The sequence below is a fragment of the Pelodiscus sinensis genome, chromosome 1 (assembly GCF_052426305.1).
Source record: "Pelodiscus sinensis isolate ZL-2025 chromosome 1, ASM5242630v1, whole genome shotgun sequence".
NCBI lineage: Eukaryota > Metazoa > Chordata > Testudines > Trionychidae > Pelodiscus > Pelodiscus sinensis.
Genome location: NC_143052.1, coordinates 53,830,740 through 53,848,065, shown reverse-complemented (window position 1 = coordinate 53,848,065; position 17,326 = coordinate 53,830,740). Strand labels below are relative to the sequence as shown.

General features: G+C 44.8%; 1 protein-coding gene across 28 annotated transcripts in view; it reads right to left on the bottom strand.

The window, feature by feature from the left end:
* The window catches only part of NRCAM (neuronal cell adhesion molecule), a 283,744-nt gene that overhangs the window by 77,986 nt on the left and 188,432 nt on the right, over positions 1-17,326 (bottom strand). For all 28 annotated transcript variants that reach the window (XR_016349926.1, XM_075929866.2, XM_089779334.1 and 25 more), the window contains 2 exons: positions 5,468-5,652; positions 3,897-4,028 (listed from right to left, as the gene is read on the bottom strand). Coding sequence is in view for 27 of the 28 variants with exons in the window: in XM_075929866.2 (XP_075785981.2) it covers positions 3,897-4,028; positions 5,468-5,652 (317 nt within the window). In the remaining variant the exon portion in view is untranslated. The remainder of the gene's footprint in view (positions 1-3,896; positions 4,029-5,467; positions 5,653-17,326) is intronic.

Below are 17,326 nucleotides of genomic sequence, written 5' to 3'. Positions count from 1 at the left end.
CTGTGTATGTAAAAATTCAGCGAAAATAATAAGAACCAAGAGTTTCTCTTACCAAGGGCTATGAAACATTTTCATTAATAGAGATGAAAGGGTTATCCTTTCTGTTTTCAATTCAATATAGTATTATGTGATTACAAAGAGAGACTGAATAAAAATATCATTTTAATGTGAAAAAATGATATAAGCATGCAAAGAACATACCAAGTGAGGGTAATCAGTTTTTTCAGTACACTACTTCCTTCAATTTTGAAATGTGTGTGTTTAATATTTAATAGCTCAGCCTGTACTATAAACCACTGAACCAATAAATTAAGTCTTTTGTGCAGTATCACAAGTGCCTTTCTGAACTCAATTGTGTCAGTAGTTCCCCCTCCAATTAATTTGGGTAGTTACTTCCTTAAAATTTGAGGTACTTTATGCTTGATTTCCCTTTTGTAAGCCCATGCTGACCTTTAAACCATAAAACACTAAAGATTGTGCAGAAGTATGAATAATGCAGTACTCAACTGTTAATTGAAGCACAAGGCAAAACAGAGACAGGGTTTGAACTGGATATTCTTACACATGTAAGTTACCATAACTAGCTTCCACTGGACACTCATAAAAGATTGCTCATGTGAGTAAACATTGCAAGATCAGGCCCTTATCACTCCAGATAATTATAAAATCAGTTTCTTCTTAAAAATGTGTGATAATTAACTAAAAATGAACTAATGTTTATTTCTTTTAGAAATGATGTTTACCACAGATAACAGACTCTGAGGGAGGATTATTTTAGCCACTAATAAATTATTTTTAAAGTTCTTAGTATTTTTTCCTTTTTCTGCATGATGTTGCCTTTCTAGTTTGTGCCTACCCCTCCCCCCCCATCTCACTCCTTGATATTAGGACCTTTGCTTTAACTGAAACTCAGATGAGAGGCTCTCTCTTCACTACTACCCCCTCCATTTTCTAAGAAGAAATCAAAACCAGAAGTATTAAGCATCTCCCAGGCTGTATTTTCCAACCGAAAACTGAAGTGCTTGCAAACAGATTATTTGGCCACAGGAGGTGCATTGTGGGATCTACAGCAACAGAAGGTCTTTGAAATTCAAATGTAGCAGTTTTGCTTTGAAATGGTGCCAGGGGTGTAGTTCTCCCAGCACTGCCCTGCAGCCCAACCAGCTGCTTTAGCTTCATTATTTTACCATGAAACATTAGAAATACAACTGGAAGTGGGACTCACCCACCTGAGTATTTGCTATGAACCAAGTGAAAGAGAGGGCATGCTGCATTTGCAATCACACAGAATGGCTTCAGATATTTTAAACTGGAACATTTTCCTTTTAGAAGCTGCAGAATTCACATGTACTGTATAGCACACTGTCACTTGCCTCCCTTGATCTTCTGCACTCCCTCAGATGCCTTGTCACTTAAGTTACACTTTGCAGTGGAGCAGTCAGCTAAACTCCCAGTTATATATTTGCAGTTGCTAAGGAAAGAGGGCTAGTGGAGGGGAAACAAAACTCTGCTAGAGTGAGAGAGATCTTGAACTTCCAAAAATATCAGTGACACCTCAGTATATAACAGAGATGGATGGTGGATTCTGATTGCCAGAGAAGGTAGACTGGAACAATCAATGACAGAAGAGGGAGATAACAAACCGGTGGGGATAGAGTGGAGGGGGGGCAGATGAACTGTAAGGGCTGGCAACACAAAAAAAATCTATTTAAAATTAGAGGCTAAAGGAATGAAACAGATGGAGAAAGTAAAGAAAAAATTGTGAAATAGGTATAAAATGTATATGATCAGCTATTAACCTATTTGAGTACTCTTATGAATGCTTTGAGATGTACTATTTAATCTCAAGGTTCTGTGACTGATTTAGCCATGGTGACCTAGCAATTTAAAATGTATGTTACAATCTTAATCAAATCATGTTTATCTAGCTGTTCCACGCACCTTCCCTGTAGGGGTGATAAAATTAGGTTAATTTACTAATTGAGCAGAATTTTTATCGACTACTTGATTAGTCGATAGGGGCAGGCAGCCAGCTCAGTCCCAACTTGCACTGGGACCAAACCCCACTGCAGCTCTGCAATTTAGAAGGCAGTAGGAGCTGGACAGCCTTCCCCCCAGCTCCTTCTGTGTTTTAAATTGCAGAGCTGCAACAGGATTTGGTCCCAGACCCGACCTGAGTGGGGACTGAGCTGGACTGCCTGCCTGCCCAGCTCCTACTGCCTTTAAATTGCAGAGCCACAGCAGGATTTGGTTGCTGTTCCCCCCAAGGACAGAGGTTGCTGCTAGGGGCTGCTAGAGACTGCAGTGAGGAGGGGAGCTGGTGGCACCACAGAGACAGTGCTGGGGGGAACCGTCTTTTAAGCCGGTTCCCACCAGCACTGGTTTCTGCATGTCACTCTCCCCGCCCCGGCTGCCTCTGATACAGAGACAGCAAGCGGACGGGGAGGAGGGGGAATGTGAGTAGTTGATTCAATTAGCCAATAAGCCCAAATTTATTGGGTAGTCAACTACTTGCATATATCCCTACTTCCCTGGTGAATGTTTCTACCTCTCCCTCTGCAGATAACTGGCTTACAGCATTATTCCTTAACTTCTCCTTACAGTCTCCTTTTTTGTCGCATTATTAGCTTACTAGCTGTTTTCCCGAGACCAACTATTTCTCGTTTCCAAGAAGTTTTACATTTATCAGGTATGGTTTTTCTTCTCCCTTTTGAAACTTTTTTGGATGGACTCTTGACTCCTGGGAGGACTGCTTTATCTTTCATAATCTTTGCAAAAGAATTTTAAAAAGTTATAAGTTGTTTAAGTAATTTCCCTTTCATAGTACACTTTTAAATCTTTAAAGTACCAGCACAAGACAGCAGACTTTCGGAACAGTATCATTATTTTCTGTTAAAGCAGTTAGTTAGGTTGGTTAGCGTTGTCTTCGTGTTACATTGTGAAAGGTGAAGGACCAAGGTACAGGACCAGCAGAGATTTTATGATATTATATAAGCAGAATAATATAAGAATAATTGACAGCATATTGCAATATTGGTGTGTAAGTTCTCCTCAAGAACAGATGTGGTACAGATAACAGTTGCCTTGCATCTGTCATATGGTGTTGCCAGTCATAACACTGATAACAAATGAGCGACTGGGGGCATTAATTTACAGCTGCTTTACACACACACACTCTCTCTCTCTCTCTCTCTCTCTCTCTCTCTCTCTCTATTGCCTTAGGGATTCATCTCTCTCTCTCTCTCTCTCTCTCTCTCTCTCTCTCCATTGCCTTAGGGATTCATCTTCTCTGACACCTACTTGGCACAAGCTGATTTCCCAAGAGCTGCTAATTCATTCAAACTGCCTTACTACAGCATTTGATTGCGGAGAGCTGGAAGGCAAGAAATATTCCAAATTCTAACCCCTGAAGAGGTGCTTAATACAGTCACTGAGGTTTCTTTCTGACCTCCTGTCCCCTTTTCAGTTCTTACCACAGAACCAGCCCTTCACTGGGGATGCAACTGAGCAGATATAAATCTAGAAAGTACTGAAATGGCAATTCCATAATAGCAATTCTATTGCTCTGATATCTCCAGTTAATGGAACACATTACAGCTTCGCTAGGAAGACTCCATCTCCATAAGGATTATGCTAGTAGTGGCCCATCCCTAAATAGCATTGTTATAAAGCTTTGTCACACTGGGGCATACTTGAGGTAATTTCTGCTTTTTCATGTTCATACACCATAACATTTTTCTTTTATTTCAGATGCATTAATAACTTGACATCAGGCCAAATATCCTTAAATATGGAATAATTATTCATATGTGAACACATTTCATATCTTTGTCCCTAATCTTTATTAGTTTGTATTTTTATTCATCCTCCTCCATTAAGATGATTAAAAATCTTACTTGCTATGGATACTCCGTTTCTTAGCCAGATAATACTCGGTTTGGGGTTGCCATTAGCTCTGCAGATCAGGGTTCCATCCTCTCCAGGAGACAACACAAGGTTTCTAGGGGCTGTGATCCAGTATGGAGCAGCTTTGGTCAGAGAAAGAAAAATACAACAAATGTCAGGTGAAAAAAAAAGTGTGTTTTTGTGTTTGCTGATTCTTCTGTCTGCAATACTGAATAATTTACTGGCAAAATCATGCTTTGTTTAGCTCCAATTACATGTGACACATGAAATTGGGCTTTTAAATAGATGGACAATAAATCATACAAGTATTCATACCTGTATTTGTCAACATTTTCAGGTAAATAAAATGTGATTCTTAACTGCATTTAAGTAAATTTGAGTAATATACATCAGCATCTTTAATCCTAATCTGCATTTCTAAAGACAGCCAAAGGTAACAGCTTCTGTAAAAGGATTAGTACAGTAGCTTTTCTAATGAATTTGAGGTGTCCCTGATACTGAAGCAACCTTGGGAAGAGGAAGACAGGGACAGATAACAGAGGAAGAGAAAAGTGCAAGTGACTCAAGTGGCTGGTGGAGGTGAAATAGATTTAGGGTAAAAATTTGGCTCCACTGAATTCATGGAAAAACTCCCAGCAATTATACTGGGGTCAAAATTTCATCCTGGCTGTATTACAAATACAAGAGAGAGCAACCCAAAATGAACAAAAGCTGACTTAAAAGAAAAATAACTTACACACATTTATCAGCAGTAAGTCTATGCAAACAGCATATGTCACATTTTGCATAAATATAAACAAGTGCATTTGGATTAGTGGACACAGGTGCATGAAGAATTTATCTTTTTATTTTTAAAAAGGAAGTGGATGATACCCACAGAACCATTTTGAACAAAACCAAAGTCAACATCAATGTAAATTGGTGCCAAGAGTTTTGAGTGAACATTAGAAGTTTACTTAAAAGAAATTACTTATTTGCCCCATCAGGAATAATCAGCTAGTATTAGCCAATTCCTACTCAAGCCCTCAGGCACATTTGAAATACCAGCATATTTGAAATCTGTTTAATCCCAGTGTTATAATGCTACTACTGGACAGATAAAATCTAGCTTGGTAGAACCAGAAGAAAGGAGTTTGAAAAAACAAAAAGGAAGAAAAGGGAAAAGAGCAGGGGAATGGGGATGAGAGACAAGACAAGACTGAAAGAAAGAAAAAGAAGCAGCAGAAGAAGTGGTGGAACAGTCTCTTATGACACTGAAAGAAAGTCTAGATTAAATTTACCAAGGGGTAGCTTCAATTTAGCACCAAACAGCTGTGTGGTAAAAGAACACTGCCACATATTAAAATTAGGCCATCATAAAAATTAAAGACTGGACAGGATAAAGCCATGTCTTGTGGGAAACATCAATTAATGTATTGAATATTTTACTCAGTGCCTTTTACAGTTATCATTCATCCTTGTAGATATGATTTACTGTAATATCTTTTCCTGATAATACAGCACATTATTACCTTGCATTTGGATGCCATCATTGTTTAACTTGGAGTTATTCTAGCATTACCTTTGACAGTTACTGTAATGGTATGGTGAGTGGAACCTAATGTATTTCTTGCTATACATTTATATTTTCCAGAATCAGCTTCAGAAACATCTATGATCTTCAGAGTTTTCTTAAAATTTTCAAAAAATGTTCTGTTAGTGGGTAGTTCTCCTCCTTCTTTAATCCAGCGGATAACTGGTGTGGGTCTGAAGACACAAAAATACAAATGAGATTGAAGAGCTGGGCAAAAAGCAAGGTTAAGCGTCCAATCCATTAATTTTTCATATTTATATTGTAAAGATAATTCTTGCCCTGAGAATGTTGACATGGATTTTTGGCTGGTATGACTAACAAATATAGAAAATGTTACTTAATCATTTTCAGCAAATTGTAGCATCATTAACATCAACACATTTCCTTGATTTTAAAATAACAGAATACATTTTTGTGGAATCAATTGCAATTTACAACTGTTAATGAGTCAGGTTAAAAAAAAATTGAATGTTCTTTTTGATAGTACGGGGAATGGAGGAAAGGCATAGAGATAGCCCCTGTCTCAGTGAAAGAGGAGAGCTCACCAAGGGTGATAGTGGGGCAAATCAATTGTTGAATCAACTGCAATTTACAACCGTCAATGAGTCAGATTCAAATACATATTTGAATGTTCTTTACCTAAGCTAGGATTATTTATTTGTAGTGACAAAGTAATGCTCATGTTACTTTGGAAGAAGTTACTCACCTTGTGCAGTAACATTGTTTTTTTGAGCTCTGAGTGCTCTACTGTACGTGTGCTTGTATCCCTGTGTTGCTGATCAGAGAACTTTGGGAACAGTGTCACCACCTCATGCCCAGTTGTGAGCCTAACTAGCACTTGCTGACTAACCCTCGCCAGTGCCTTTTGTACCACAGAGTCACTGACAAGAACTCTGAGCTAGAGTGGTGGGGGGAGCACCTCCAGGGACACCAAAGAACCATTGTTACTGCACAACAAGAAGTGAGTTGTTGTAGTTGCCTCTCCCCCTCCTCTCCTCTGCCTGCTATGGTTGGCTCCACTCTAGGTGACTCCTGAACTGTGCCCCTCCTGTAGGGCTGGAGCTTTGGAGTTGGGTCAGTGACAGATGACAATACAGTGGAGCCAAAGATGTCATCAGATGCATAGTGCCCAGTAGTATTTTGCAAAGGTATGAACTGATGGCCAAGTTGCCATTCCACAGATTTCTGAGATAGGGGGATTCTTGAAGAAGGTGACAGAGAAAGATATCAACCTGTGGAGTACAGGCAGATAGTACTGGGGATACTGCACATCTGATAACACTGTATAAAGTACCTTGACAGCATTTAGAGAATGTCTGGGTTAATACTGCTGAGCCCTTGGGTGTTTCACATCAGAAAGGAACAGCTTCAGGGCCTTCCAATGCGTGCAATATCTCTTTTTTTTTTCCTCAGTGAATGCTTTACATAAAAAGTTAGGAGGTAAACTATTTGGTTCATATGGAATGAGATTACCTTAAGGATGAATTTCGGGTGTGGCATAATCTTGTACTGAAAGAATATTGCATAGGTGGGATGTGCCATTAGGGATGCTATTTCTCCCATCCTCCTCACTGAGGTGATTGCTATTTTCATTAACAGGCATCTAAATGAACAGGTGATGACGGACTCAAAGGGAGGTCTAGTCATGACTTTCAACACCAGGCTTAGTTGCCATGTAGGTGTGGAATGTTGTGGTTGTCAAATGGGTAGGTGGTTCAGCTGTAGTGGTTGAGGGGAGTGGCCTATTGGCAATTCGACCTACACATCAAAATTGATGTTTGGAGTTGAATGAGTGTGATGTAGAAGGATATGGACCTAATGGTTTATGCTTGGGGAATCTAGATTTCATAAAAGAGCTGAGATATGCATGACCTGTGCTGAGGCAGCTGACTAAGTTTTCTCTTTTGTCCAAGTGTGTAGATCCCTAATGAGCAGAAAGTGATCCTGGAATCTATGAAGGTAGAGAATGGCTTCCATTTTCTCCACAAAGAACATGGCACCCTCAAAGTGAAGATCTTCAACAGTCAATTGTACCTCTTTAGGAAAGCCAGAAATATGGGACCATGATACACATCAAATAACCATCACCATGGAGGTGGACCAGGATGCAGAGTCAGCTGCATCGAGAAAAGACTGTAGCATTATTTGGCTACCTATTGTTCTTCCTGGATTATAGCTCTGAACTGGTCACACAGTGAGTCTGAAAGCAGATCTATAAAGTTGTTAAGCTGATGCAGCTTTATTTTGTTGTTAAGTCTTAATTAACTATTCAAAACTAGCATGGTGAGGAATAGGTCTTCCTCTTTAAGAGGTTCAAGCGCTTCCAATTCCTTATTATAGGGGGGTGGATCTCTTTTGGTGATGAAGGCCTCAGGATTTTACCATGCCTTGACTCTGGAGTGGTGGGGGGAGGGTTGGAGAAAAGAAATTCCATCTCCCTAGCTGGCATGTAATATTTCTTATCAAATGCTTGGGTCTGTCATATGGTTTTTGTGAGGTCCAGAGAGTTTAGTTCGCGGGGATGGCTATTTTAGAGGCCGAGGAAGAGTGTAATATGTCAAGGGTAATACATCTTCTGATTAGAGTGCTGCTTGCTCCTGTCTTTGTGAGTCGGTATTGCTGACTCAGTTCCTGTACCCTTCAGGTCCTTAGGCACATCAACCATACCTGCCTCTCCAGATCTTTGTGAAAGATGGGTACTGGGTTGGGATTGCCTCAATGCTGATGATGCTGAGTGTCCTGTTAGAGAAAAGAAACTGCCCCCCCAGTAAAAAAGTTTGGCCAGGCCGCTCTTGCTATAGTGGGCTGCAGTACTCCTTGGGAGAAACCGGCCGCACCCTTCCTGCATACCATTGCCTTTAGAAAAAGGGAAGGTGTGAAAAGGGGAAAATAGCCTCAGACTCTCCCACCCGTCACCTTGGCGTGAGAACAGCGGGGCTTACCTGGTCGCATGAAACCTGCACAGTTTCAGCTCAACTCCTGGGACACAGACCCCCCACTTGGTGACCATTGGGCAATATATGGTGATATGCAAGCGCGGGAAAGCGATGTGCAGATTTGGGGATAAATACCCATCGCACAGTTTGCTTGAGGAGGTCTTCGCAACACACGTACCACCGTGCGTGTGCCTTCCCGTATACTTCAAAGCGCTACCGGCCTGATCAACTGACCAGCCACCTCCCCCGACTTTCGGGCTTAACCAAGGCCTTCGCAACCGAACCGATATCTGTGAAATGTTCCGTGTGCTGTGTAAGTTGGTATGTGTGATTTGATTTTTTCTTGTTGTATAAGCTTAGTGTTGTAGTTGTTTTGGGTAGTACATAGAGTTTGTAGTTATCACTGTTATTTAATTAGTGTAGCTGGATATTTTAAGATTAGAGACTATTCCCCTTGCCGTTCCCATCCTTATATCTCTGACACGTTTAACTAGAAATCATAGAATAAATATAATAAATACTGTAAATTCATTATTAACATGGTCTATTAAAAATCTTAGAATAAATACTATAAATTCACCACTGTCATAAATAAATATTTTTATTTGATAAAACTGTCCACCTGGTTCTGTCCTTCCCCCCTTGTGTATGCATCATCGGACCTGTGATTCTCGCGACATATCCCAGAGATCTCTTGCAGGTAGCTTGGGGCTGACTCTTGGGACGTACTATTCTCATTTTCCATGACTTACAAGAGGGATCCATAGCTGAATACTTTGACCGACATTTGAGCGCTATGGGGAAGTCACATCTGGTAGGTGATTCTTGGCATAGGATCAGGAAGAGTTAGAGAGCTGTCATCATGAAGATGATTTTCTGTATCTATTCCCTGTCCCTTTGAGACCTGTGTCTAAGCTTCTGGCAGAAACCACACTGCTGTAGGATGTGGCTTTTCCCAAAGCAGGGCATTCAGTGACAGTGCTTGTCAGCCACAGGGATGGGCTCATTGCAGGAAAGCTTCCTGAAGGCTGGTGAGCTTTTTTTTTAATTGGGGTAGAGAAAATAAGACTGCTAATGGCTTTGTCTCTAGCAAGGGATGGATGAGACGGAACTGAGGGGTAGGGGGTTAACCTGCATGGACCGACTAGTCTCGTGGTGGATCAGAAGGGGAGAAAGCACATGTGCAATACTAGTGGGCAATGCTTGTAAAAGTCTCTAATCAGTAGAGCAAGAATGCTAGCTCATCTAGAGTAGAGTACTGGTAGGGACATTACTTGAACAAGAATGTAGTTTCCGGTACCAATGACACATTTATGCAGACTCTATCACCTTGAGCAAACCCGTAATACTTCTTGTACTTTACAAGCTTACTATTACAGGTCAGAAATCTGAACTTGTCCTAAATTTCCAAACTAAAAATCACAACCAGCATTATCATGGTTCCAAAGGCTGGCAGCACTCCACACATTTTGTGCCAGTAGCAACCCTGAACATGACAGATCTGGCTCACCAAAGGATTTAATCAAGAGTGGTAGGATCTTAAGTAGTATAGAGCCACACTATTAGTTCCAACATAAGGCACTTCCCTAAAGTTGATTCAGATGGAGTGAACATAGCAAAGGAGACATGGGAGGATATTCCTGTGACCCACCAACGTCAAGTCTTCTCTACAAATTTTGGATGATGCAAGTTACTTTGGTATGCAACTACTAAGTTTGTATCTCATTTGGGTGAGTACATACTTCACTGCTTTATGTCAATACTGTGCAAACTCCCCAGAAGTGCTTGTGTCAATGCAAAGTGCGATGCTCTATGAGTAGGTATCCTAATGTGCCACGTGCCACCATCTGGCACAATACTTTTTAGGAAATTTTCGCAGCCTGCTGTGGGATAGAAATTACTTGCCCATTGCCCTGGGAAATAGACATGAAAGAAAGAAACATGATGACAGAATGTATTTGTTTAATATTTTAAAATTTTACCCCATTTTGATACAATCACGTGTACTTTACGCTAACATGGGCCACTGACTTTTTTTTAAAAATAGGAACCACAGAACTCTCAAGGGATGAAAGAAAGTTTCTAGTTCTGCACCAAAGCAGTTCTGCACCCTACTCTGCTAATTTCTTCTTAAGAGTAAAAAAAAGAATGGTTCCATACCTCGTAACTGCTGTTCTTTGAGATGTGTTGCTCATGTCCATTCCATGTAGGTGTGCGTATGTAGGTGTCGTCAGAGATTTTTCCCTCAGTACCTGTTGGGCCAGCTGGGAGCCCCCTGGAGTGGCGCCGGTATACCGGCCGATATATACCCGTTGGCCCCCCTGCCCTCTCAGTTCCTTCTTACCAGAGCACTCCGAAGAAGGGGAGGCGGGTGGGATTTGGAATTGACATGAGCAACACATCTCGAAGAACAATAGTTATGAGGTAAGTAACCGTTCTTTCTTCGAGTGAAAGTGGAGCCTGAGGAGGCGGGATAGGAGTTTTAATCTTCCACAGAACGAAGCACACCCAGGGCGGCATCCTCTCTGGCCTGATGTGACAGCGTGTAGTGGTTGGCGAAGGTGTGGACAGAGGACCAAGTGGTGGCCCTGCAGATGTCCAGGATTGGTACCTGCGCCATGAAGGCTATGGAGAAAGCCATTGCCCTCGTGGAGTGCACTGTGAGAAGGGGGGCTGGGACCCCCACTGGAGCGTAAGACTCTCTGATGCATGCAGTGATCCATGAGGATATCCTTTGTGTTGTGACTGGCTGCCCTCTAGAGTGTTCCACAATGGCCACAAAAAGTTGTTGTGATTTGCAGAAGGGTTTTGTCCTGTCTAAATAAAAGGCTAAGGACCTCCTGATGTCTAGGGTGTGCAGTGCCTGCTCCTCCCCTGACATGTGAGGTTTGGGGTAAAACACTGGCAGGAATAGGTCTTGAGATACATGAAAGATTGACACCACCTTGGGCAAGACAGCAGGATGGGGTCGTAGCCTGACTTTATCCTTAAAAGAAAACTGTGTAGGGGGGACCTGAAGTGAGAGCTTTCAGTTCGGACACACACCTAGCAGAAGTGATCACCACTAAGAGGGATACCTTGTAGGACAGGTGTATTAGAGAACATGTTGCCAGGGGCCCCATGAGTTTGGAAGGACCAGACTGAGGTCCCACTGAGGGACGGGCTGTCGTACATGTGGGTAGAGTCTGTCTTGTCCCTTCAGAAACCTATTTACCATTGATCAGCAAACAGAGATTTTCCCATCTCTCAGGTGGAAAGCAGAGATAGCTGCCAAGTGGACCCTAATTGAGGAAGAGGAGAGTTCCTGAAACCTGAGATCTAAGAGGTAATCCAGGATCAGGGGAATTGGGGCCTCCCTCGGGGAAGCAGCCCAGATGTAGAACCTCTTCCACTTGGCCAGATATGTAGCCCTAGTGGAAGGTATCCTACTGCTTACCAGAACTTTCTGAACCCGAGCCGAACATTGGAGCTCCGCTGCTGTCAGCCACGGAGCTTCCATGCCATCAGGTGCAGGGAGTGCAGGTCCGGGTGGTGAAGCCTGCCGGAGTCCTGGGTAATCAGGTCCAGAAGCAACGGGAGGGGTATGGGCCTTTCGCATGACAGGCTGAGGAGGGTTGAGAACTGATGCTGTCTGGGCCATAATGAGGGGATGAAAATTAGAGACACCTTGAACTCCTGCACTCGGAGGAGGACCCCGTGAACTAGTGGGAACGGTGGGAAGGCATACAATAAGCCCCTGGGCCAGGGGTGGAGGAGCATGTCTCCTAGGGTATGTCTACACTACAAAGTTAATTCGAACTAACGGACGTTAGTTCGAATTAACTTTGATAGGCGCTACACTAGCGCTCCGCTAGTTCGAACTTAATTCGAACTAGCGGAGCGCTTAGTTCAAACTAGGTAAACCTCATTGCACGAGGACTAAGCCTAGTTCGAACTTACTAGTTCGAATTCAGGGCTGTGTAGCCCCTTAATTCGAACTAGTGGGAGGCTAGCCCTCCCCAGCTTTCCCTGGTGGCCACTCTGTGCACCACCAGGGAAACTCGTATGCCCCCCTCCCGGCCCTGGAGCCCTTAAAGGGGCAAGGGCTGGCTACGGTGCCCGTGTCAGGTGCAAGCCTGCCAGCACCCAGCCAGCAGACCCTGCACCTGGCACGCCATGAGCCAGCCACCCGATGCCCCCCAGCCCTCCGCCTCTTCCCGGGACCAGGCTGGTGGCTCTCGGGAGCCTGGCCAGGACCACAAGAGGAGGGCACCCGCCTGGTTTAGTGCAGACATCGTGGACCTTGTCCACAATCTCCGCACTAGGCACAGGAAAGTGGCCATCTAGGGCAGGAGAGCTGCCAGCCTGGCCACCCAGGAGCAGGTCTGCATGAAAATCAAGGTGGTCCACTGAGACCCCCGATCCTGAGCCCTGAGCTTAGAATGGCCGTACTGGGTCAGACCAAAGGTCCATCTAGTCCAGTAGCCTGTCTGCCGACAGCAGCCAACCCTAGGTACCCTGGAGGGGATGGACCAAAGACAGTGACCAAGCCATTTGTCTCGTGCCATCCATCTCCAGCCTTCCACAAACTTTGGGCAGGGACACCATTTCTACCCCCTGGCTAATACCACTCCATGGACCCAACCTCCATGACTTGATCTCACTTCTCTTTAAACTCTGTTCTAGTTGTAGCCTTCACAGCCTCCTGCAGCAAGGAGTTCCACAGGTTGACTCTTTGCTTTGTGAAGAAGAACTTTCTGTTACTAGTTTGAAGCCTGCTACCCATTCCTTTCCTTTGGTGTACTGTAGTCCTTCTATTAGGGGAACTAATGGGGAACTTTTCTTTATGCACCCTCTCCACACCACTCTTGCTTTTATAGACCTCTATCATATCCCCCCTCCGTCTCCTCTTCTCTAAGCTGAAAAGTCCCAGTCTCTTTAGCCTCTCTTCATATGGGACCTGTTCCAAACCCCTGATCATTTTAGTTGCCCTCCCCTCTCCCACCCTCTCTCTTCCCCTCTCCCACCTCCTTTTCCCGGTCTCCCCGAGTTTTGTTCAATAAAGAGAGATTCTATTTTTGAACACACGTGTCCTTTATTTTGTACATCAGGAAGGGGGGCTAGGGAAGGGTAAGTGGAAGGATGTGAGGGAGGAATGGGGTACGAGCCCCCGATGGGGAGGACTGGGCTGGTTCTGTGGGCTTCTCGGGGTGGAAGCTCTCCTGCAGCCCCCTGATTGCCTCCTCCCCCGGATGGCAGCCTGTGGCAAGTGCAGCCGTGGTGATGGCCAAGTGCTGTGATGTTCCGCATGTGGGCACTCAGGGCATTCCAAGCCAGGACTGCTTTGCAAGCGGGGAACCCTGAGAACTGTCTGTCCGGGGTGGGGGTCGGGTTCCTTTAAGCACAGCCCTCGGCTAGCCTGAGACAGCAGCTCCACGCTCTAAGTCCTCATCTGATGCCCTGCCGGCACTGCTTCCGGCCATCCTTAACCCCGGTTCAGGGTCCACTCAGTGTGGACATGCTAGTTCGAATTAGCAAAACGCTAATTCGAACTAGTTTTTAAGTCTAGCTGTGCTAATTCGAATTAGCTTAGTTCGAATTAACTAATTCGAATTAAGTTAGTTCGAATTAGCGCTGTAGTGTAGACATACCCCTAGGGAGCAGGAGCGGCCCAAGGCGGGCTGTGGCAGCTGGTGCCCCAGGTGAAACGCACGATCAGTGCCCCCGCCTGCACGGCCGTCAATGGAGTGACGGCCTCATTTGGCGCCCCGGGCGCCCTGTTGAAGGCAGCACCCTAGGCGATGGCTGAGTCGACTAAGTCGGCTTACAGGCCGCCCCTGCTAGGGAGCCCCTTCCCAATCCTATCAGGGAGCAGAACCTCAGGCACTTCTTGTTCTGCCTGGTAGTGAACAGGTCTAATTGGGGAAACCCCCACTTGTGGAAGATGGAGCAAGCCACTTCCTTCCTGAGGGATCACTCGTGGTCAGAAAAGGCCCTGCTTAATTTGTCTGCTAGGACATTCGGGGAACCCAGGAGGTAAGAGGCCATCGGGTAGATATCCGCCCCGATAAGGAAGTCCCACAGACGGATCACCTCCTGACACAGGTGGGGAGAGCAAACCCTGCCCTGTCTGTTTATATACGATATCGCCGTCGTGTTGTCTGATAAGATAAGGACTGACCTGCCCCTGAGTTGGGGAAGGAAAGCCGCACAAGCCAGGCAGACAGATCTGAGTTCCCTGACATTGATGTGCAGGGAGAGATCATCCCGGGACCACATACCTTGCGTCCTCATGTCCCCCAGATGCACTTCCCAACCAGTGTCCGACTCATCTGTCATGAGTCGGATGGTTGGTACAGGTCTGGAGAACGAGACTCCTGCACAGACCTCCTCCTGATGAGTCCACCAGTTCAGTAAGTGGAGGACAGTATCGGGAACCGTCACTACTCTGTCCCACAGGTGGAAAGCTGGGTTGTGGACTCGTGCCAGACACATTTGCAGTGGGCACATGCGAAATCTGGCGTGTTGCATGACATATGTGCACACAGTCATTAAACCCAGGAGATGCATACAGGCCCTGGTTGTGGTCACCAGTAAGTTTTGCAGTCCCCGGATGGCGAACACTATTGCCAGAAAATGAGCCCTGGGGAGGGAAGTCTTTGCCATTGTCAAGTCCAGGTTGGCGCCTACGAACTCTATTATTGGGGTCAAAATTAGAGTTGATTTGTCCACATTAAGGAGTAGGCCTAGCTCCCTGAAGAGGTTCTGGACTGCGGTGATATGGGCCCACACCTGGTTCTCGGACCATCCCATCAGGAGCCAGTTGTCTAGATAGGGGAACACCTGAATACCTCTTCTCCTTAGAGCGGCCGCCACGACTGCCATACATTTTGTAAAGTCGCATCGTGTCAGTGCCGGGCCTGCTGCCACATCCCATACCACGTCCAGTACCGGGACTAAAGCAGTTGCCAGTGCCACAGTGGGTGTCAAGGTTATTGCCGGAGTTGTAGGCTGCACTGAGTGGTGTTTTCTGGCGTCCTGGAGTACGTCGTCAGATGCCCTTGACGTTGGTCAGTGCCAGCTGTTCCCATGATCCCTAGTGGGGGTCGGTGTCGGTGGAGGTGAGGGGAATGACTCAATCAAGTCCCTGGCAGCCTCGAAGGCCTCCAGAGTGGAGGGTTCTGGGAAGTCCCCCAGTGGGCTGGGTTCCTGGTGCAGAAGTAAACATCCACCCGACCGTGATGGTCCAGGTTTGGCGCTCCATGGTGCCACATGCCCCACTGAGGGCACAGAGGGCACGCGCCTCGGAGGTGATCTACCTCTGTTAGGCCTCTTCTTCTGCAGCACCCAGGACTGCGACTGGTTCCAAGGCCTGTGCAGTGCTGAGGAGGCGTGAGAGTGTGCCAATGCCTCCCACACTGACGCCGGTGTGCCCTGAGATGCTGGTACCGGATCTGATGCCAGTGCCAGTCTTAGGGCTGCCTCCATGAGGATGATCTTTAGGCGCGATTCTCTCTCCTGCTTCGTGAGGGGCTTGAAAGCTTTGCAAATCTTGCAGGCCTCTGAAGGGTGAGCCTCTCCCAGGCAATTTAGGCAAGATGAATGTGGGTCACCGCAGGGCATAGGCTGGTGACACTTTTTGCAAGGTTTGAAGCCTTGCAGTCCAGGCATACCCTGTCAGGAGCACAGTGCCGCAGCAGCAAACAAAGACAGATAACTACACAATTTATGTAGCACTTTAAAGACTAACAAGATGGTTTATTAGATGATGAGCTTTCGTGGGCCAGACCCACTTCCTCAGATCAAATCTTTTTGATCTGAGGAAGTGGGTCTGGCCCACGAAAGCTCATCATCTAATAAACCATCTTGTTAGTCTTTAAAGTGCTACATAGTCCTGTATTTTGTTTCAGCTACACCAGACTAACACGGCTACATTTCTATCACTATTCTACACAATTTAGTTATTTCTATTACTACTCAATTTAGAATAGTGATAGAAATGTAGCGGTGTTAGTCTGGTGTAGCTGAAGCAAAATACAGGACTATGTAGCACTTTAAAGACTAACAAGATGGTTCATTAGATGAAAACCATCTTTGTTAGTCTTTAAAGTGCTACATAGTCCTGTATTTTACTCAATTTACAACTTTTAACAGATAATTAACTGATAACGGGAAAAAAAGAACTAAGTACTAGCAGTGTTTGCTTAAGCAAGAGCTGAGGGATGTTCCAAGGACCCTCACAGCCCTAAGAAGGAACTGAGAGGGTGGGGGGGGGGGGGGCAGCAGGGGTATATATCAGCCGGTATACCAGTGCCACTCCAGGGGCCTGTGATAAAAGTATTATTTTGTGATTTCCTATGTATACAGGTGGGGGGCAGAAAGGGGTGGTAGGAGACTACCATATGCTGTATTACGGAAACATAATTGATATAAATATATGCCAATTAATAAATTAATTTACAAAGGAAAGCCAGAGATGGGAATAGACTGTGGTCTAAGGTTTCCCAAAAAAGTTATCTGCAAGGTAATGTCAGGAAATACAGATCAAATCAGCAGGTTCTTACTAGTGCCTGAAAGTTTAGTTATCAGAAATGTGAGGAAACAAGAGCACTGGCTTGATTTAGGCACGCCATGAAAACCTGACAACAAACACTTCCCTACATCTCTGCAGATGCATCCCATGTGTAGCCTGAAGCACCCTGCTATTCTACTACCAGGCCGCTCTTATGCATCAATAATCCATGCTTCTGAGTTTGTGCAGTAATTTTGTGATGTGCAAAGTTTGGCCAGCATAGGAAGGGTTGTTTCATTTTTGTCTTAAATATATTTTTAACCTATCAGTATCCAAATAAATGTATCATGTTTTGAAAACAAACACCTCACTTTTTAGTTTCTATCTGCTTGTCTCTGTGCATCTAATATATCAACCATT